Source organism: Aspergillus undulatus (assembly GCF_047715775.1).
Source record: "Aspergillus undulatus strain CBS 261.88 unplaced genomic scaffold BDV17scaffold_20, whole genome shotgun sequence".
Classification (NCBI taxonomy): domain Eukaryota; kingdom Fungi; phylum Ascomycota; class Eurotiomycetes; order Eurotiales; family Aspergillaceae; genus Aspergillus; species Aspergillus undulatus.
Window position 1 is genome coordinate 390,471 of NW_027396624.1, and position 17,628 is coordinate 408,098.

Genomic DNA, 17,628 nt, shown 5'->3' on the forward strand with positions numbered 1-17,628 from the left:
CTGCTGCCAGATGCTAGAAATTGGCTGAGCATCATGAGCTCTGCGGTTTGCTGATGTAGCTGCAGTAGATAATCCCAACGATATGGTTGGGCCGTCGAGCTGTGAGCTGTCCCTGATTCATGTCGGGTTAAGGTTCAGGAAGCCTTGCCATGGCCTGACTAGTGACAGCCCCTGGCTGCCTGAGCCCTGAGGTGTCAATTGTGGCCTGTGAGGTGATTCGGCAACCCAGTTCCCGGAGGAGGTCAAAGCTGCTGTTTGTTACAGTACAATACAGCATAATGGCTGACAGTGTCGATGGCCTCCCCACATTATGTCGAGTAATGACCAGTAAGACTGGCTCATAATCTGACAGAAATTTATAGTGTATTTAATGTTTCATTTATAACATACAAAAACAGCAACATCCGGTTTCCAGGGCACGATTGAGTCGCACGCAGGTACGAGAGCTACCGAGTATTATTCGTCCCTCCCTGGTGCTCAATAATAATGCGTGTTCTTGTGCAGGCCAGGTATCCAGACCCAGTGGTCTGCTCGAATAATTAATCTGTCTTTTCTCACAGGAGGACTCTTGCAGCCACACTCTAGAGCTGTTTGGTTCTACAAGGTAGTTGTGTGTTTGGTGCTGCCAGCCACCGTACAATACTCTCGAGTGGAGTCCTCGGTGGTTCTCCAATCTGCATCCGATCGACTCTACAATTAATTTCCTGGCTTCCTCCTTATCCGCCAAACTCCCCTTTTCCGGATCGTGTCGGACACACGCTTCTTCTCTCTGTCCGTCGACCTCTCTCCCTCGTTTGCTTCTGGAGACTGTTCAATCGCTCAAGATGGCTGAGATTAATGGGAGCTTCGTCTCCCCTCCGGCTGATGCCACCCTCTTCCCTCAAGTCTTCCAGCCCGCCGGCCTGGTCGCGGATTTCCTTGGTGGTTTGACCCTCTGGAAGACCCTGGCCACCCTGTTCGCGTTGGCCGTCGTGTACGACCAGTGTAAGTATCTTGCAGGGGAAATACACGTCAGTCACTGATGAAAATCTAGTCCGGTACATCTACCTCAAGGGCGCCATTGTTGGACCGGCATGGAAATTGCCGTTCATGGGACCTTTCCTCCAGTCTGTCAACCCGAAATTCCACGAGTACAAGGACAAATGGGCCAGCGGCGAGCTGAGCTGTGTGTCTGTTTTCCACAAGTACGTATATCTGTTGCTCTCTGCTCCGTCAGCTCGGGCAGACTCTAATCAGGTCGCGCTTTTTAGGTTCGTTGTTATTGCTTCCACCCGTGACATGTCCAGAAAGATTTTCAACTCGCCTACCTACGTTAAGCCCTGTGTCGTTGATGCTGCGCATAAGCTGCTCGGCAAGACCAATTGGGTGTTCTTGGATGGCAAGGAGCACGTTGACTTCCGCAAAGGTTTGAACAATCTTTTCACTCGCAGCGCGCTTTCTTGCTATCTTCCCCGCATGGAAGAAGTCTACACCGAGTACTATGCGCGCTTCCTCCAGAAGTCCAAGGACAACAACCACGAGCCTACCGCTTGGATGCCTGAGTTCCGTGAACTGATGTGCGCTGTCTCCTGCCGTACATTCGTGGGCCACTACATCACCGATGAGGCGATCATGAAAATTTCCGATGACTACTACAACATCACTGCCGCCCTGGAACTCGTCAACTTCCCTATTATTCTCCCCTTCACCAAGACATGGTACGGAAAGAAGGCCGCGGACATGGTTCTCGAGGAATTCGCAAAGTGCGCCGCCAAGAGCAGAGCTCGCATGGCTGCTGGTGGCGAGATTGGTTGCATTATGGACGCCTGGATCAAGGCTCAGTTGGACTCTGCCAAGTACCGCGAGAAGATCGCGAAGGGCATCGAGGTCGATTCCTCCGAGAAGCCTCCTCAGGTCCTCCGTGATTTCACCGACTACGAAGTCTCTCAGACCATCTTCACCTTCTTGTTCGCCTCTCAAGATGCGACCAGCTCCGCTTGCACTTGGCTGTTCCAACTCATGGCCGACCGCCCCGAGATCCTCAACAAGGTCCGCGACGAGAACCTGGCTCTCCGCAACGGCGACGTGAACGCGCCTTTGACTATGGACTTGCTCGACTCTATGACGTACACCCGGGCTGTGGTCAAGGAGACCCTCCGATACCGCCCTCCCGTGATCATGGTTCCTTACGTGGCCAAGAAAGACTTCCCCATCACCGACAAGATCACTGTCGCCAAGGGCTCCATGATCATCCCCTCTGTCTACCCTGCTACTCGTGATGAGGAAGCTTACCCCAATGCGGACTCCTTTGACCCTGACCGTTGGGTCACCGGCGACGCCGAGAAGCACCCCAAGAACTGGCTGATCTTCGGCACTGGTCCTCACTACTGCCTCGGTCAGACTTACGCCGTCCTCAACCTGATGGCTATGATCGGCAAGGCCAGTATGGAGATGGACTGGGTACACACCCCAACACCCAAGTCCGAGGAGATCAAGGTCTTCGCTACCATCTTCCCCCAGGACGACTGCCTGCTTACATTCCGTCCCCGCGCATGATCATGACGCATCTCCAAAAAGCAACAGTTTTGGGCGTACGGGCCCCCCTCCTTCCGGCGCTTCTGTCCTGGAGATAGAACAACCGAAGGGTTTCTTCTCCTTTTCCCTCTTCCATTTTCTATTCCCCCTTTTTTCCTTCTCCCTTGTATCTATTCTCACGGATCAAACGCGCGCTACTGTCCGACGGGTGTATCACTTTGTTAAATCTTTTCATGTTTTGTGTGGATAGCTTTGGATTGCCCTGTCCCTGCGGCTCGTTTCGAGTTTCGATTCAGACCGAGACTGAGACTGCCCGGACTGGCTTGGGATGAAACGGTTGACTCGCAACCTAGTCAACCAACCCGCCAACCAACCATGTAATATGGGAATGAGCCACGTGGAGTTGTCTGCATTGTGCAGTATTCTTCTGTCACACTACGTGATGTGAACTTTGAGGAAGCCTTCGATGACCTAACCTAGATTATGCTACTTATATTAATATTAATCATGATTCTTCTATTGAGCAAAGATTGGTTCCTTGAATATTCGACTCAATCTCAACAGATTCGTAGAGAGGGGGCATCCGGAGCCTGTCTTCGGGTTGTCTTCAAGAGCTCAAGACATCACGGTACGTCAAGATATTCTATGTATAGCTTGTAATAGGCATATTTCCGACATCACATTATGCACTATTCATCAACTCATCCGAATCAATAGCGACAAGAAGCAAGCTTAAGCCTAACGACCAAACCCAAACCACCCCCTTTTCTTCTCCTGCACCGGCTCCTCCTTCGCCTGCGCAGCTCCCGCCGAAACAGAAACCTTCCCATCACGCGGATAATCAATATAATTCCACGCCACATCCAAAAAGAGCGGCTTAACCGGGATCGGGCGAATCTCAGGCGGGTACGGGACAAGGTTATCCAGGGCCAACGTATCAGCGGCGTACTCGTGCAGCCGCTCGACGACGGGGCGCTGGTTAGCAGCTGATTTGCCGGACTGTTCCTGCGCGGAGATGCTCTCGAGCGTAACGAGGCCTTGGTATTTTGTGACGAGGGCGCGGAGTTCGGATTCGAGGGCTCTGGACTGGGAGAGGGGGATGTCGGAGCGTGGGGGGCCGTCGAGGTCGAGGGTTGATTGTAGGGTTGGGGATGCTTGGGTTGTTAAGGTGAGGGCTTGGGAGAAGAGGGCGAGGGCGTTCTGGGATTTGCCGAGGATGGCGTGGGAGCGGCCGATTGTTAGGGATCTGGGTGGTTGGGTTGTTAGCTGGATGCGTTATCAAGATGTATGTTTGTAGTTGTCGTACCTTAGAGCGCGGAAATAGCTGCGCTTTGCTTCGAGTTCTTGGACAAAGTCTGAGTCCGCGGCTATTCCTGGGAGCTCGAGGATAAAGTCGATGCTCTGCAGGGTGGAATCGTGTAGCACCACTCGCTCACGCAACCATGTAAGTTTCTTCCCGTTGGGCGCATCTTGTTCAGTGGCCGCTTTCTTGTTCTTCAACGGCTGCATCCGGCTCGGCTCAAATGCGATTCCATCGTTCTCACCGCACAAGACGCGGTTACGACCGATTCTCCAGCCGACCAAGGCGTAGTTCACGGCTGTGCGCGTTATCTGCAAGCTCTGCATCCTTTTGTCGCCTGGGTCCACTCCCTCGCTTGCAAGGTCGTCAATGGCCGTCTTGGTGGCATCAACAGCATCCTGACTAGCGATTATCACGCTATCGTAAGCCGCTGCCTTGTCCTTCGCAGATGCGGAGCTTCCCTCAGGAGCATTTAGCCAAGCGGCAAGTCGAGACTCTTCGGCCGAAGCCGCCGCAAGAGCTTGTGCAATCACAGCATCCTCTATCGTGACCGTGCGCGACCTCCATGTGACAGTCTCGGGCAGATGCTGGACTTCTCCGTCAGCAGTTCTCCGAGTCCCGGCGGCGTCTTCTTGCAGGCAATTGGGGTCGGCCTTCTCAACTTCGGACCTGATGGCGGCGTCGGCTGGGAAGTACTCGATGGCCAGCGAAGGTATAGGTTTCGATCGTGGAAGCTTCATCTGGTATGCCGCATATCGGAGACTCGGGTCGATATTGGCGGACAAAAGGTCACGAAACGCATTCTTCTTCGCTTCTTGGCCCAGCGCAGTGTAGATAACCCGCGAGACCGAGTAGTTCTGTACGCACTGCTCCCAGCTACGCTTCTCCAGATAAAAAGCTCCTGTAAGCGAGCTCAGATATGCCCGCGCTTCTAATTTATCTGTGCCCGTAGCGCCGGAGGCGCTTTTATCTTCAAGCAGACCGACCAGCTGACTAGCGTACCCGGCCGCTTTGTTCAGTCGCGAGATGATATGACGCCGAGCGGCTCCAGATATTCCCTTCGCCGATGGATCTGCCGAGTGTGTTGACTTCATGTGCATGGCTTGAGCCCATGCCCTTTCCGCACTGAGGAGTAGGAGATGGATATGGCTGGCAGCAATTGCTCGTTAGCACTTCTGTAAAACGGCGAGTATCTCGAAACAACATACGCCACATTCCGGCCGACATCCTGCGCACTAATAGGAGGCTTAGCGGCGTATTTGCGGCCCTTGGGGGTAGTCTGCCCAAGCTTCTTGCGAATATTGTGCAATTTGCGGGTTGTGTGTGCACGGTAGGCGTTGTAGTCCCCGGCAATTAGGACCTCTTCTCTCCGGGCAAAGATATATTCGGTAATGTCCATGATTGCAGCGATACTGCCCGCAAGGAGGTCTCAATCGCGGTCGAGGGGTGAGTTCAGCATTATCGACCCCAGCGGAGTGGAGGAAGTGGCTTGTGAGTGGTGGCCCGCCCGATCGTAAGGTGCACGGCCAAACTTATCACCGAGACTCGTCTTCCTGCGCGTTGGACCTTCAAAATTTCAGCTGCTGTCAACACCACTGCAACCAGCTGCCAACAGGCGTTGCGCATTTACTGCGGCTAGTGAGCTCTTGACTGAGACCCAACTGAGGTTGATAAGTCGGTTGCCAGAAGAATATCTAGGTTGGTAGCGCAAACCCGGCATCTAGGCAGCTCTTCAACTGACAGCTTGCTACTCTCTACAGACAGGTATAGAGACCGATATGCGACCCTATCCGACGAGAATACGGTGAAAACTGAGGCGAGAACTCACGATATTGGGGGGAATGCTTGAACGGACTGCGGGATGTGTCGAGAACGCAGGGCGGCGTATCTTCCGAGATTCAAACTGTGCTCTCCGAGCTCGAAAGGCTCCCTGCAATGGACTTGGGCAATCGTTCAACGGCCGGTCCGAGTACTCACAATGGCAACTCGCTTATCGGCAACCTTTGCGATCTCGAGACAGGAATAAAAATGCCGCCGGAGTTTCAAGCGATTCTCAAGCCCCGACACTAGGATTCCTTTATCCCAGTCAAACGCAGGAATTCGTGGCCAGCTGCTTGCTACGTTCATCGCGATGCTTTCTGTCGCGAAGGAGGAGGAGGGGCGGGTCTATTTCCTGCAGGGGGTTTGCCTCCAACGCTGGTCTTGATCGAACAGTCGGAGAAGGCCAACAAGCGAACGTTAAGGACATGGAGGGCTACCCGGAGGAATTCAAATCCCAAAGCTGGGCAAAAGATACCCTTATGCAATTGCTGAAAAAGGGGATACTACGTCAAGCCGACAGGGCATGGCAACTCTATTTGTTTGCTGGTCAGCCTTCTGAACTTAATTCTGATCTACTCGCGCATTACGGCAAATCCGAAAACATAAAGGATCATACAAGAGCAAAGCATTTGTTCGACTCTATCTCCAAGGAGTCTCGGTCAGCCGAAGACTATTTGAATTTAACAAGATCTTACCTTGCGGCCAAACCAACGCCAGACCTGTGTGATGTTTGCCAGGAAGCTGAGGCAAGTGGCCATGGACTCTCATGTTGGACACTTGCTTTGGTTCGCTCCGTGGAGGAGTCTAGATGGGCGCTCGCTCAATCTATATACGCAGCAGCCTGTCCCGTGGACAAACAAAAGTTGTGGAAGGGTATACTCGAGTTAATAAAGGTTCCGTCAATACCGGATTACCTGCTTGACTTATCCATGAGACTCGATCAACCAATTATTGCAGGCGGGTCTGAAGAAACAAGTCCAAAGTTCTCCAAGTTCTTGATTGATATGGTATTTTCAACATCGGAAGCTCTTGAGAAAGTCACTACAGATGACCTTTCTCTCCTCCTCCAGAGGCTCTATTCCGCATCAGTGCTTGCCCCCAATCAATTCTACACTTGTCTCTCCACTCTCCAGACCGCCAAAAGTAGATCAGCTTTTGTGCGATCCATTGTCATCTATCGAAACTTCCGCCGGCTGATGGACAACGCGGAATATCACGATCTTTCTCACGGACTTACTCACGATCTTCTCCTCAACCTCTTTCTCGTGAGGCTCTCCAGATTCCAAATCACCGCGGGAATCGAGTATTTTCTCAAGGAATATGCCTCCTTCAACTTCAAACCCTCTATCAGGGCGTATAGACACGCACTGTGGGGTTTGGCCAGGGCACCCGATCCGTCGCGCGTCCAGAAGGTCTTTGAAAACCTTATCACTGATCACGGACATCCGACGACTTGTGAACCTCGTACGCCCTGGAAACTTCTTACGCCCCTTCTTTACGTCCACGCAACAGTGGGCAATGTCAACGACACCTTGGTTCAGTTGGAAAAGCTATCGAAAGATTACGGCCTCGAACCAAACATTTACTGCTGGAACATCGTGCTGACTGCTTTCGCGAAGGCCGGCGACCTGCCCGGGTGTTTTTCGTTCTTCAAAATGTTGATCGAACGAGGAATAAAGCTTGATTCTTATACTTTCGGTATACCAATGGCCTTGTGCGCCCGCCGAGGTGAAATTGACACCATCCATCAGTTGCTTGAGATGGCCAAACAGAACAATGTCACGCTAACGACACCCATGCTCGACACGGTTGTGGAGGCTCATTGCAGCAATCAAAACTTCAAAACGGCAGAAAGTTTCGCGGAGGCTTGCCTCAGCATGGATGTGGAAGGCTCCCGTGTGAGAATGTGGAACCTCTTATTGTGGCGTTACGCATTTCAGGTTGATTTGGACTCCATCTCTAGGATTCGTTCCCGCATGGATTCGGCCGGGATAGAGCCTGATGAGATGACTTATGCTGCACTCATTCTCAGCTTGGTTCTTCTAGGGCAAACCGATTCTGCCCGTCGAATTCTCAGGACGCTTCATAGAAGCGGTAAAACGCATGCTACAGAATTTCACTATGTCCTGGTCCTTTATGGATACGTGAAGGATCGCAATCGTGACATGGTGCATATCATATTCCGAGAAATCCAGAAGCGATTCAAAAACCCTGGGTTGAGTGCACGTCTCCTCGTCCTGAGATCCCAGCTGCAACGAGATTTGCACCTGATTCAAGAGGCCGAAAATTCCGAAGAGGGAGGCGATGATGCAGATCCTGCAAACGTCCATTTCGAACATGCAGAGAAGTTCCTCTTTGACGCTATCAAATCTTTTGATCCGGCCAAGATAAATACGAAGCAGCCAACGACTGGTGCTAACCGGCGACGAGCTACTGAAGCGTTTCCATTGAAATATTATGAAGAGCTTATGGCGCAGTATGCAAAAAAAGGCGCAATCAGAAAGGTTGGGCGGCTGCTCAATGAGTATGCAGAAGGTCGAGGACTGTCCATTGAAGCTGTCCTGAAAGATGCTCCACTTACCCTCATGGAAATCTTGATGCTTGCGTACGCAAGGACAGACAATTACGTTGAAGCCGACAAACATTGGGAACTATCGTACCGTCGGGCGCGAGACCTAGCTAAACACTCAGGCGAGACCAAGTGGCTGTCCAGTCTTGCAGCTCCGTCAAACCCACCCGGATCGCCGCTTCCTTCCAAGTCTGGTCTGAACAGGCAAGGTGACGATGATCTTCGCATAAAGTCAGACTCGCAGAACGACCCGCTGGCTCCCCAGGAGCCTCTGGTATTACCAGTGTACCGCTTCTCCCTTTCTCGGATCTTGTCGTATTACATGCGAACACTTGGTTCTCGAAACATGTATTCTGAAATAGACCAGGTAGCAGCAGAAGTTGAGAAGTCTGGATTCTCATTGACTACTTACAACTGGTCCGAGTACGTGCGGTTGTTTGCGTCCTCCGATGATCCAGCAAATGTGCTCAGAGCGTTCGCTGTCTTCGAGGAGAAATACATGCCAGCTTTTCCAGGCTGGAAGAAACTCAGGAAACTACAGGGGTTCAAGCACTCGAATGTTCCTGATGCTATTGATTTGATGGAGAGACACAACACCTACAAGGCACGCAATGCGTTGGGACCGAGGGGCTGGAAATACTGGAGACAGATGCACCCAGATGTCATGCAGCCGACCTACGTCACGCTTGTGTACCTTGCTTCTGCTTTACTTCGGGCCCGGGCAACCAGTGTTACGCTTGGGAACGCCGAACTTCGTGCTCTTTATGCGACTGCCCCGAATACTATCGCGGCCATTGCTGAAATGCCCCGTCTAAAGGATAAATTCCAAGGTATGTTGTTGCGACAACGGCCTCTTAGACCCGATTCAGTGGTTCCACATAGAGAGAAGTTCGTGTGGACGGGTGGTATCTTGGGAGTTGGCGGCCGCCGCAGGTCAAGGAAGAGCATAGCGTCACGCGAGGAACCGCTCATCCTTACATCAAGCGAGCCATCACCTGAAGGCACTGATACCAATAAAGAGTCGCCGCAACCAAAGCCTGCTTCATCTCCTATGTCGCCTTTCAGCTCGGATACCGAACTCGCAGATCCTCACCAGACCGACAGTGCAGACTGGTCTATGATAAGCTATGAAGATCAATTTGATATCCAAGCCCAATCTGCGCTGTACGCTAGACGCAAAGAATCTGGAACTGATGACGAATGGATGGATGATGAATCACTATCACGGGTGGATGATGAATCGCTACTACACGTCCTGTCGGTCGATAAGGGGCCGGACACCAGTGAGGCCGAGGAAAGTGTTAAAACCCAACGGATGGCGGAGGAGCCCAGCAGCCCCGAAGGGTCACATCAATCCGTTGAGGAGAAATCTGTCGGTAGAGGCAAGCAAGAAGAGCCGTGAGCTTATCGCGCTTGCATCTGTATATATCAATCCTCATGTACTATACTGTAATCTAGGATATAGATGATGCGTTTACCATGACACATAGACTTTACATGGAAGAATCCATCATCATATACTTTTCTTAACCCTCAATGAGCACTCCTGATTCCTTTTTGTATCAGCAGCAATAGTGAGACCTCCAGAGAAGCGCGGAAAATATATCCACCGGAACACGGCGCTGCGGCTCTTAGTCATCCGCCGACGCGTCGCTAGTACTGAGATCCGACGCGTCTCAATTATGCCTAATTGGGGTTACGCGCTGGTAAAGAATCTCCATCCCACCCTCCTGCAGCTCCTCGGTCACAACAGGGCGTTAAGCTTCACCACTTCATATCCGCTCCGCCCTCAGGCCTCTCATACGAAAAATATACTCAGTCTCAAATTTAATACCTCCAGCGCCTCTCATTCCTTTCCAATCACACCCTATAATCTGCGCCATAACTTGTCGTCATGGACGGAGCGCAACTCCGTGATGAGGCCGCTCAGGATCGAGTGCGCGCTGCCGTTGAGTTTCTTGACCCGAGTAAGCAGCAATTGACTCTTTTATGTCCTCATTCGCTTTACTAATCGTTTTATAAGGCGATGCAAGAGCGCGCAGGTTCGTTGTTACCCGCTACTTTTTTTTAGGCGGTCTGACTGAGTTGGATAGCTACCGTGCAGATATTGTGTTGATGCTTAACCGGAAACTACGTCGATTGATTGTACGCACTTTTTAACTATACCTGCATTTACAGACATCGAGCGGAATCTGACAATACTTTGGGTGTAGGTCAGCATTGATGAAATCCGAGCACACAACCGAGAAATGGCCGATGGGTAAGCTCCAGTACCTATGCAACTCGAGGGTTCCTGGCTTACTGGAATTTTAGCCTCCTTACATCTCCGTTTGATTGGTCACAAGCGTTTGATAGGGCGCTCAAGGATGTTATCAAGACGCTTCCTAGCCGCCCATCGAGCGAGTCTGCGGACGATGTTGTAAGTACCGGTCTTATCGGATATGCTTCTTGAACGTCTAACTCGAGTTAGAACTATTACTGCGCCTATGTGGGAGCTTTCGGAGAGTTCTCATGTAACCCTCGAACCCTCGGATCCTCGCACCTCAACCGGATGGTTTCCCTCGAAGGTATCGTCACAAAGTGTTCTCTGGTCCGGCCGAAAATTATCCAGAGTGTGCACTACAATGAGCGCAAGGACAGGTTCCTTGCAAGAAAATACAGGGACCAGACTATGACAGCTAGCGGGGCGACGATCATGAACATTTACCCGCAGGAGGATGACGAGAAGAACCCAGTATGTGTGCTTGAATCCGTATAAGCGTACTTCACTAACTCAGCTTTCCTTGATATAGCTTATCACCGAATACGGCTATTCTACGTATATGGACCACCAGACTATCTCAATCCAAGAAATGCCCGAACGTGCGCCCGCTGGCCAGCTTCCCCGGAGTGTGGATGTGATCGTGGACGATGATTTGGTTGATCGCGCAAAACCCGGAGACAGAATCCAGCTGGTAGGAATCTACCGTTCTTTAGGAAACCGAAATGCAAGCTCGGGGTCCTCCACCTTCCGCACACTTGTCATGGCAAACAACATCATCCAGTTATCCTCAAAGTCTGGTGGCGGAATTGCGCAGGCCACAATCACCGACACCGACATTCGAAACATCAACAAGATCTCGAAGAAGAAGCACGTCTTCGAATTGCTCTCAAACTCCCTGGCTCCTAGTATTCATGGCCATGATTACATTAAGAAGGCTATTCTTCTCATGCTACTGGGTGGTATGGAGAAGAACCTAGACAACGGCACACATTTGCGTGGTGATATCAATATTCTTATGGTTGGTGACCCTTCCACTGCAAAGTCTCAAATGCTCCGTTTTGTTCTGAATACCGCTCCTCTTGCGATTGCTACAACTGGTCGAGGTTCTTCCGGCGTCGGTCTCACTGCTGCTGTCACCTCTGACAAAGAGACAGGCGAGCGACGGCTTGAAGCTGGTGCCATGGTGCTGGGTGATAGGGGCGTGGTTTGTATCGACGAGTTCGACAAGATGAGTGATGTCGACCGTGTTGCTATCCACGAAGTCATGGAGCAGCAAACGGTCACCATTGCCAAAGCAGGCATTCACACCAGTCTGAACGCTCGTTGCAGTGTCTTAGCTGCGGCTAATCCTATTTACGGCCAATATGATCCTCACAAAGACCCCCACAAGAACATTGCTCTGCCCGACTCCCTTTTGTCTCGTTTCGATTTGTTGTTTGTTGTCACAGATGACATCGAAGACGCTAGAGACAGAATGGTCTCAGAGCACGTCCTGCGCATGCACCGTTACCGCCAGCCTGGCACAGAGGAGGGAGCTCCCGTTCGAGAACAGCTCAATCAGACACTGGGAGTCGGTATGGATGTTGCCGAGGACACAAATCAGCCCACGGAGGTCTATGAGAAGTTCAATTCCATGCTCCATGTCGGAATCGCCAATGCAAACCGAGGACGAAAGAAGGACGTCGAGATTTTGAGCATCCCATTCATCAAGAAATACATCCAATATGCCAAGTCACGAATCAAGCCTGTCCTGACAAAGGGCGCTGCCGACCATATCGTCGGAACATACTCTTCCCTGAGAAACGACGATCTATCAGCAAACCAGCGACGAACATCACCCATTACTGCCCGTACCCTAGAGACATTGATCCGTCTGTCAACCGCACACGCCAAATCACGCTTGTCAAGCCGCGTCGAGGAAAAGGATGCCAAGGTCGCTGAATCCATCCTGCGCTTCGCCATGTTCAAGGAGCTTGTCGAAGATGAACGCCGCAAGAGAAGAAGGGTGACAACATTCGACGAAGACTCCGAAACAAGCGACTCAAACTCCGACGACGAAGGCGAAGACGACCGCACACCTACAAACACCTCAACCCGACGAAGCCTCCGCGCACGCGCAGCCCAATCTCGCTCCACTATAAACGACGACGTCGAAATGGGCGCCGAAGATCCAGACGGCCTCTACGACGCAACCCCCCGCGGCCAACGATCCCTCCAGTCAAGCCAGTCTCAATCTCAATCGCGCATGTCTATTGCATCATCTCGACCCGCCTCGCAGCTCGTCCAGTCCCAGACAGACAACTCCCAGTCCCAGGATGCAACTGTGTCTGCATCCGCGTCGTCATCGCAGCCCATCCAGACCGCTCGCCTGACGCTCTTCCGACAGACGCTGGGTCCCCTATTGTCTACTCTCTTCTCGTCAAACGACACGGCGAGCGTCGACGAGGTCATTGGGGCCGTGAACACTGCTATCCGCGGTAACCGCGCGCTCGGCGAGTCGGCGGTCTTCCAGCGCGATGAGACTACCCAGGCTCTGCTTGCTATGAACCAGAGAAATGATTTGATGTAAGTTTACACTCTCAGCCCTCTCTGGTACTTTCACCTTAATTAGCTCTTACTGAATGTCTTACCCTGCAGGTACCTTGAGGACGACGATATGGTCTACAGGATTTAGGTGATGATAACATATAATTTACGTGACGGTGTATCTATTTTGGGTATTGGGTGTGGAAATGCGCGGTCGGGTTTCCATATCTTTCTCATAAACTTCATTCTAATAGTTGTTTTACTGGCGTTTGGTTGCGAGGATTCGAGAGCGGATATGCAATGCTATGTAAAGACCATTCAATGTTCCTGGCACAATATCTAGACAAGAAAAATATGAGAAGAGTAAAAAGAGCCTCGCAGACAGGAAAGACTCCACGGTGCAGCCGAAATTAACCATGTTATGTTGGGTATAGTATACTAAGATGAAAACACAAAACAGAGCCCGAGTGATCAACACAGCTCGCGTGGCAGTAAATGACATCAGACTTCTATACTGTCTTCTTTCTTCTTTTCCTTGTCTAATGACAGTCCCAAAGTTGAGGTCGAGTCCTCTGACGAGAATGACGCCGTGCGGACCGGGACACCTTCCCTGATTTGCGCTTGGGTCAACGGTGATAACCCACGGTTCAGGGTCTTTGAGCCAGCCCTCTTTCGACGTGAGCCCGATTCAGATGCGGAACCTGGTGTGGATGGGGTCAGGCTGCTGCGACGAGGACGGCCCGTTGGGGATGATCTAGAAGGAGGCCGGTCATCGGTGTCGATGGGCGTGGTGCTGCGCGATGGTGTGCGAGAGTGCGAGTCAGAACGCGTTGAACGTCGAAGAGGCGATTTCGAGTCGTGGGCTAGCTTTGATATGCTTGGATGCGCGTGATGATTGTGACGATGTCCCTTTTCGCCTTCAATAGTCCGATGTAGAGTGGCCGCAGCCAGACGACGGCGGCGCGAGGCCTTCCAGCCGATTCCGATCCACCAGAACCATGACCCCTCATGTCGAGCTATCTGGCGCTCTCTCTGGCGTAGCTTCTCTCGAAGTTGAGCTCGTCTTTCGTTTTCCTTATCCCAGAAGTCTGTACGGTAGTCGTCCCAATTACCTCGAAACTCGGGCGAGAATAATTTTGGCAACAGGAGCAATCGGATATGGTCGCCCCCTGGGCTGAGGTCTTCCTCCACGAGCCCAGTCTCCGGGTCAACGTTATAGTAATACTGCTGAGAAGAGCGGCCGCCGCGTTTTTCGGATAAAGGCCGGTCGACGTAGTAAAAGTCCCCTACCGCAGAGGGTGAGAAGGGAGTGGAAAACGGAAAAAGGAACCAGAGGTAGGAAAGCAATTCCTGCCACCAATGACCCCGGATCACCACGATCTTCGTGTTCATGGTTCGTAAACCGCGATTGGCGATAGCAAGCCAGCGCCGAGGCCAGCGGATTCCACGCTCCCATTGTCCGGTGCCCCAAACTAGGAGTGCTGTTACCACACCCCCAAGGAGTGCGACTCGTTCCCACATCTCGACAACCCAGTATACCGATCCTCCGACTCCGCGTCCGTCTTCACGAGGACGCAGAAAGAGCGCGTAGCCAAAGTATGTAATCCATGCTGCAAGCAAGAGGAGAAAGAACGTGTTCTGTCGCCGGCGTTCCCGTAGCGCCAGGTACTGTGCTCGAAGCGAGCTTTCGAGGATGAGAAGGTTCAAGTAGATTTGAGGGGGAGAAGAAGGCAGGGTCGAGAGCGGGTCGGTGGTGGATGACGGCTGTGGCAGATCAGACGGTGCTGAGGGGTAGGCGCCTTGACTAGGCGTCAATGGTTCTGGAGAGGGGGCCGAAAGAGATCGCAGGCGATTACTCGGGGCTGGAGAGCCCTTGACGAGCTGGTCAAGGCTTGGTGTAGCCATGACGATGGGCGTGGAAAGTGGTGATGTCGGCGATGGGCAGGATGGGCGGGTCTCGGGAAACAGCTATGCGACGCAGGTCTATGAAGAGGAAGGGCAAAATGAATAGGACAATGAATAGAGCATGGCCGCCGTACAGCCTTGCGCTATCTCATCGCATGTAGAGCAGAGTTGCTGGAGGTGAGGTGAAGGTGGTGCACTGACGTCGCGAAGAGAAGAATGATGTACGTAACAGCGTTGGGAGGATGGGGAGGATCCTTTGGCGGGCAACAACTTCAACCTCATTTCTCCACCCCGTCAACTCCAAGAGTCTACTGCGTCTACTTTGCCCTACTTCGGTCTTTATCGTCGCAAGCTACTTTTCTACATTATTTCCGTCCCTCTCGCCGCACCGCTCCGAACGCCGCTCATTTTTTCGTCTGACGTTAGCCACTTCCATTGGGTCGGGGATAACCGGTGTTTGGTGCTCTCAATTACTTTTCTCCGCCGTTCGCCTCCTTGTCCTCTGCTGCCTACCACTCTGAGCACTCTTATGAGAGAGTAACAGACGGAGAGCACTTCTCTTCTGTTACTCTGACTCTTGCGCGACAAGGTGCCACCAATCCGACTTCTTTCGCTATTCTTCCACTCAGGTCCCCGACCCACGGCCTCCATCTCTTCCAATCTCGCTTTCTCCCGCCGTTTGACGTCGTCAATGGCATCGGAATCGCTCAACTCGTCTCGACGCGAGCTTCAGGGACGTGACCAACAGAGCTCCGCGGCCGACAACGTTCCCCACGCCGCTCGCGGAGCTGCCGCGACTCCATCTCCCATGGCGTGGTTCCCTCTAGGCTATAGAGAGGGGTTCAGTCAGTGGGTATGGTAGATTCAAGAAACTGGGGTAGTGGGAAAATGGCAATGTCACTAACAGTCGATAGTGGTCTTCTGTACCGGCTGCCGCGGCTGAACATAAAGTCCTTTCATATCTGCCCTACCTCCAACACCAACCGCCGACGCATTTACAGACCGGAAAGACGGCCAATGGCCCGAGCAGCGAATCCGCGAGCCTACAATCTGCGGACCAGAGCCAGGAGGGTGAGGTTGCAGCTAGTTCTTTTGGTGACCCGTACGGTCCCAGGCGATGGCTGTCTAGTATGGTGCAATTGAGTGGCAAGAACCGGGCACTCAATGAGTTCTCTGTAGAGAGATTGGGTGAGGAGGCAGACCAGCACTTGGTTATGCTTCACGGTTATGGAGCAGGTCTGGGATTCTTCTATAAGAATTTCGAGCCCTTAAGCAGACTGAAAGGATGGCAACTTCACGCGCTAGATCTTCTCGGTATGGGTCGCAGTACCCGAACGCCCTTTCGCATTAAGGCCAAGGAACGTGAAGAAGCCATCAGAGAAGCCGAGGATTGGTTTGTTGACGCGCTAGAAGAATGGCGCGTCAAACGCAACATTGAGCGCTTCACGCTCCTCGGGCACAGTCTAGGCGGCTACATAGCCGTGAACTACGCCCTCAAATATCCGGGGCGACTCAACAAGCTCATCCTGGCCTCACCAGTGGGTATTCCAGAAGACCCATACGCCATGACAGCAGACCTGCCAGAAAAGCAGGAACAGCCCGCCATTGCAGCTGAAGCCGCAGCAGTGCCACCTGGTGACGCGCCAAAGGGCGATAACAACATCCTCCTCAAGGGTCCGCCAGCAGACGCATCCTCATCCAAACCTCCCCGCCCCACAATCCCCAAATGGTTCGCCTACCTCTGGGAAGCCAACATCTCCCCATTCAGTCTCGTCCGGTGGGCGGGGCCCCTCGGCCCCCGTCTCGTCTCAGGCTGGACATCCCGTCGCTTCTCGCATCTCCCCGCCGACGAAGCCAAGGCCCTCCACGACTACTCCTACTCCATCTTCAGCCAACGCGGAAGCGGCGAATACGCACTCGCATATATCCTCGCGCCAGGCGCGTTCGCTCGAAGCCCACTCATCCGGCGCATCCAGGGCGTCGGCCGCCAAATTATCCCCACCTCCGTACCGCAAGTCCCCTCCCACACTGCAACAAATCCCAATGAAACGGACAAGCCGCGCCGCGAGACTGGTCTCCCGGTCGTCTTCATGTACGGCGACCACGACTGGATGGATTACAAGGGCGGACAGGAAGCAGCGGCCAAACTAGAGCAGGAGAAGCGTCGGGTCTTGGAAAATGCTACGCCAGAGGAGCGCGATGCGGAGAATGGTTCGGCTAAGGTCGTCATGATCAAGAATTCAGGACACCATGTTTATCTTGACGGATGGGAGCAGTTCAATGATACTGTTCTTAAGGAGATGGATGAGATTGCGAGGCAGGAGAGGGAGAGGAGACACAAGCGGTGATAGTCGCATATGTCTCTTCATTGCATACTGGCTTTCTTTAGCGTTATATTTTTGGACTTGGGAGCAAGGGTTTAGGGTACGGTGTATAGACCAGCGAACTGTCGATTTTGTGTCCTTTGTGGCTTCGCTGCCATGAACAGGTGCTAGAAGTACAAATGAATAGATGTGCAAGTATATCAGAATCCATATCAATCAATCATTGTCGTCAAGTCATTTTTCAAACAGTAAGAAAAGCAAGCCAAAAGCAACAAAAAGCAACAAAAAGGCTACAGGATGTTTGTCATCAATTCGTAAATGTGTACCCTACCTTAATAGATCGAAGACAAATGCCATCTAAGACATACATCCTCCCTTTCCGTGGAACAAAATAAAAGCATCGCAA

The 17,628-nt window shown here is 52.3% G+C and overlaps 5 protein-coding genes across 5 annotated transcripts; 3 read left to right on the forward strand and 2 right to left on the reverse strand.

Moving 5' to 3' along the window:
• Positions 1-421: 421 nt before the first annotated feature.
• erg5 (C-22 sterol desaturase erg5) lies at positions 422-3,037 on the forward strand. Its single transcript, XM_073757711.1, has 3 exons — positions 422-984; positions 1,034-1,184; positions 1,251-3,037. The coding sequence occupies exons 1-3, from the start codon at positions 825-827 to the stop codon at positions 2,533-2,535; spliced, it is 1,596 nt and encodes a 531-aa protein (XP_073616312.1). The 5' UTR covers positions 422-824; the 3' UTR covers positions 2,536-3,037.
• Positions 3,038-3,040: 3 nt separating this feature from the next.
• BDV17DRAFT_261926 (signal recognition particle subunit SRP68) lies at positions 3,041-5,272 on the reverse strand. Its single transcript, XM_073757712.1, has 3 exons — positions 5,023-5,272; positions 3,821-4,963; positions 3,041-3,760 (listed from the first exon to the last, which is right to left on the reverse strand). Exons 1-3 carry the CDS (start codon positions 5,211-5,213, stop codon positions 3,253-3,255), a joined length of 1,842 nt encoding a protein of 613 aa, XP_073616313.1. The 5' UTR covers positions 5,214-5,272; the 3' UTR covers positions 3,041-3,252.
• A 477-nt stretch (positions 5,273-5,749) lies between these two features.
• Positions 5,750-13,743, forward strand: BDV17DRAFT_298230 (MCM DNA helicase complex subunit MCM3; the record flags this gene model as incomplete). Its single annotated transcript, XM_073763647.1, has 10 exons — positions 5,750-5,853; positions 6,096-9,034; positions 9,074-9,155; positions 9,189-9,602; positions 10,024-10,171; positions 10,418-10,464; positions 10,518-10,623; positions 10,675-10,938; positions 10,997-13,032; positions 13,105-13,743. The coding sequence occupies 10 exons, from the start codon at positions 5,750-5,752 to the stop codon at positions 13,139-13,141; spliced, it is 6,177 nt and encodes a 2,058-aa protein (XP_073616314.1). The 3' UTR covers positions 13,142-13,743.
• BDV17DRAFT_76273 (Spo7-like protein) lies at positions 13,319-15,244 on the reverse strand. The gene has a single exon (XM_073765097.1). It carries the CDS (start codon positions 14,896-14,898, stop codon positions 13,495-13,497), a length of 1,404 nt encoding a protein of 467 aa, XP_073616315.1. The 5' UTR covers positions 14,899-15,244; the 3' UTR covers positions 13,319-13,494.
• Positions 15,245-15,651: 407 nt separating this feature from the next.
• On the forward strand, positions 15,652-17,448 carry BDV17DRAFT_76328 (putative alpha/beta hydrolase). Its single transcript, XM_073765098.1, has 2 exons — positions 15,652-15,756; positions 15,813-17,448. Exons 1-2 carry the CDS (start codon positions 15,754-15,756, stop codon positions 17,244-17,246), a joined length of 1,437 nt encoding a protein of 478 aa, XP_073616316.1. The 5' UTR covers positions 15,652-15,753; the 3' UTR covers positions 17,247-17,448.
• The last annotated feature ends 180 nt before the right edge of the window (positions 17,449-17,628 follow it).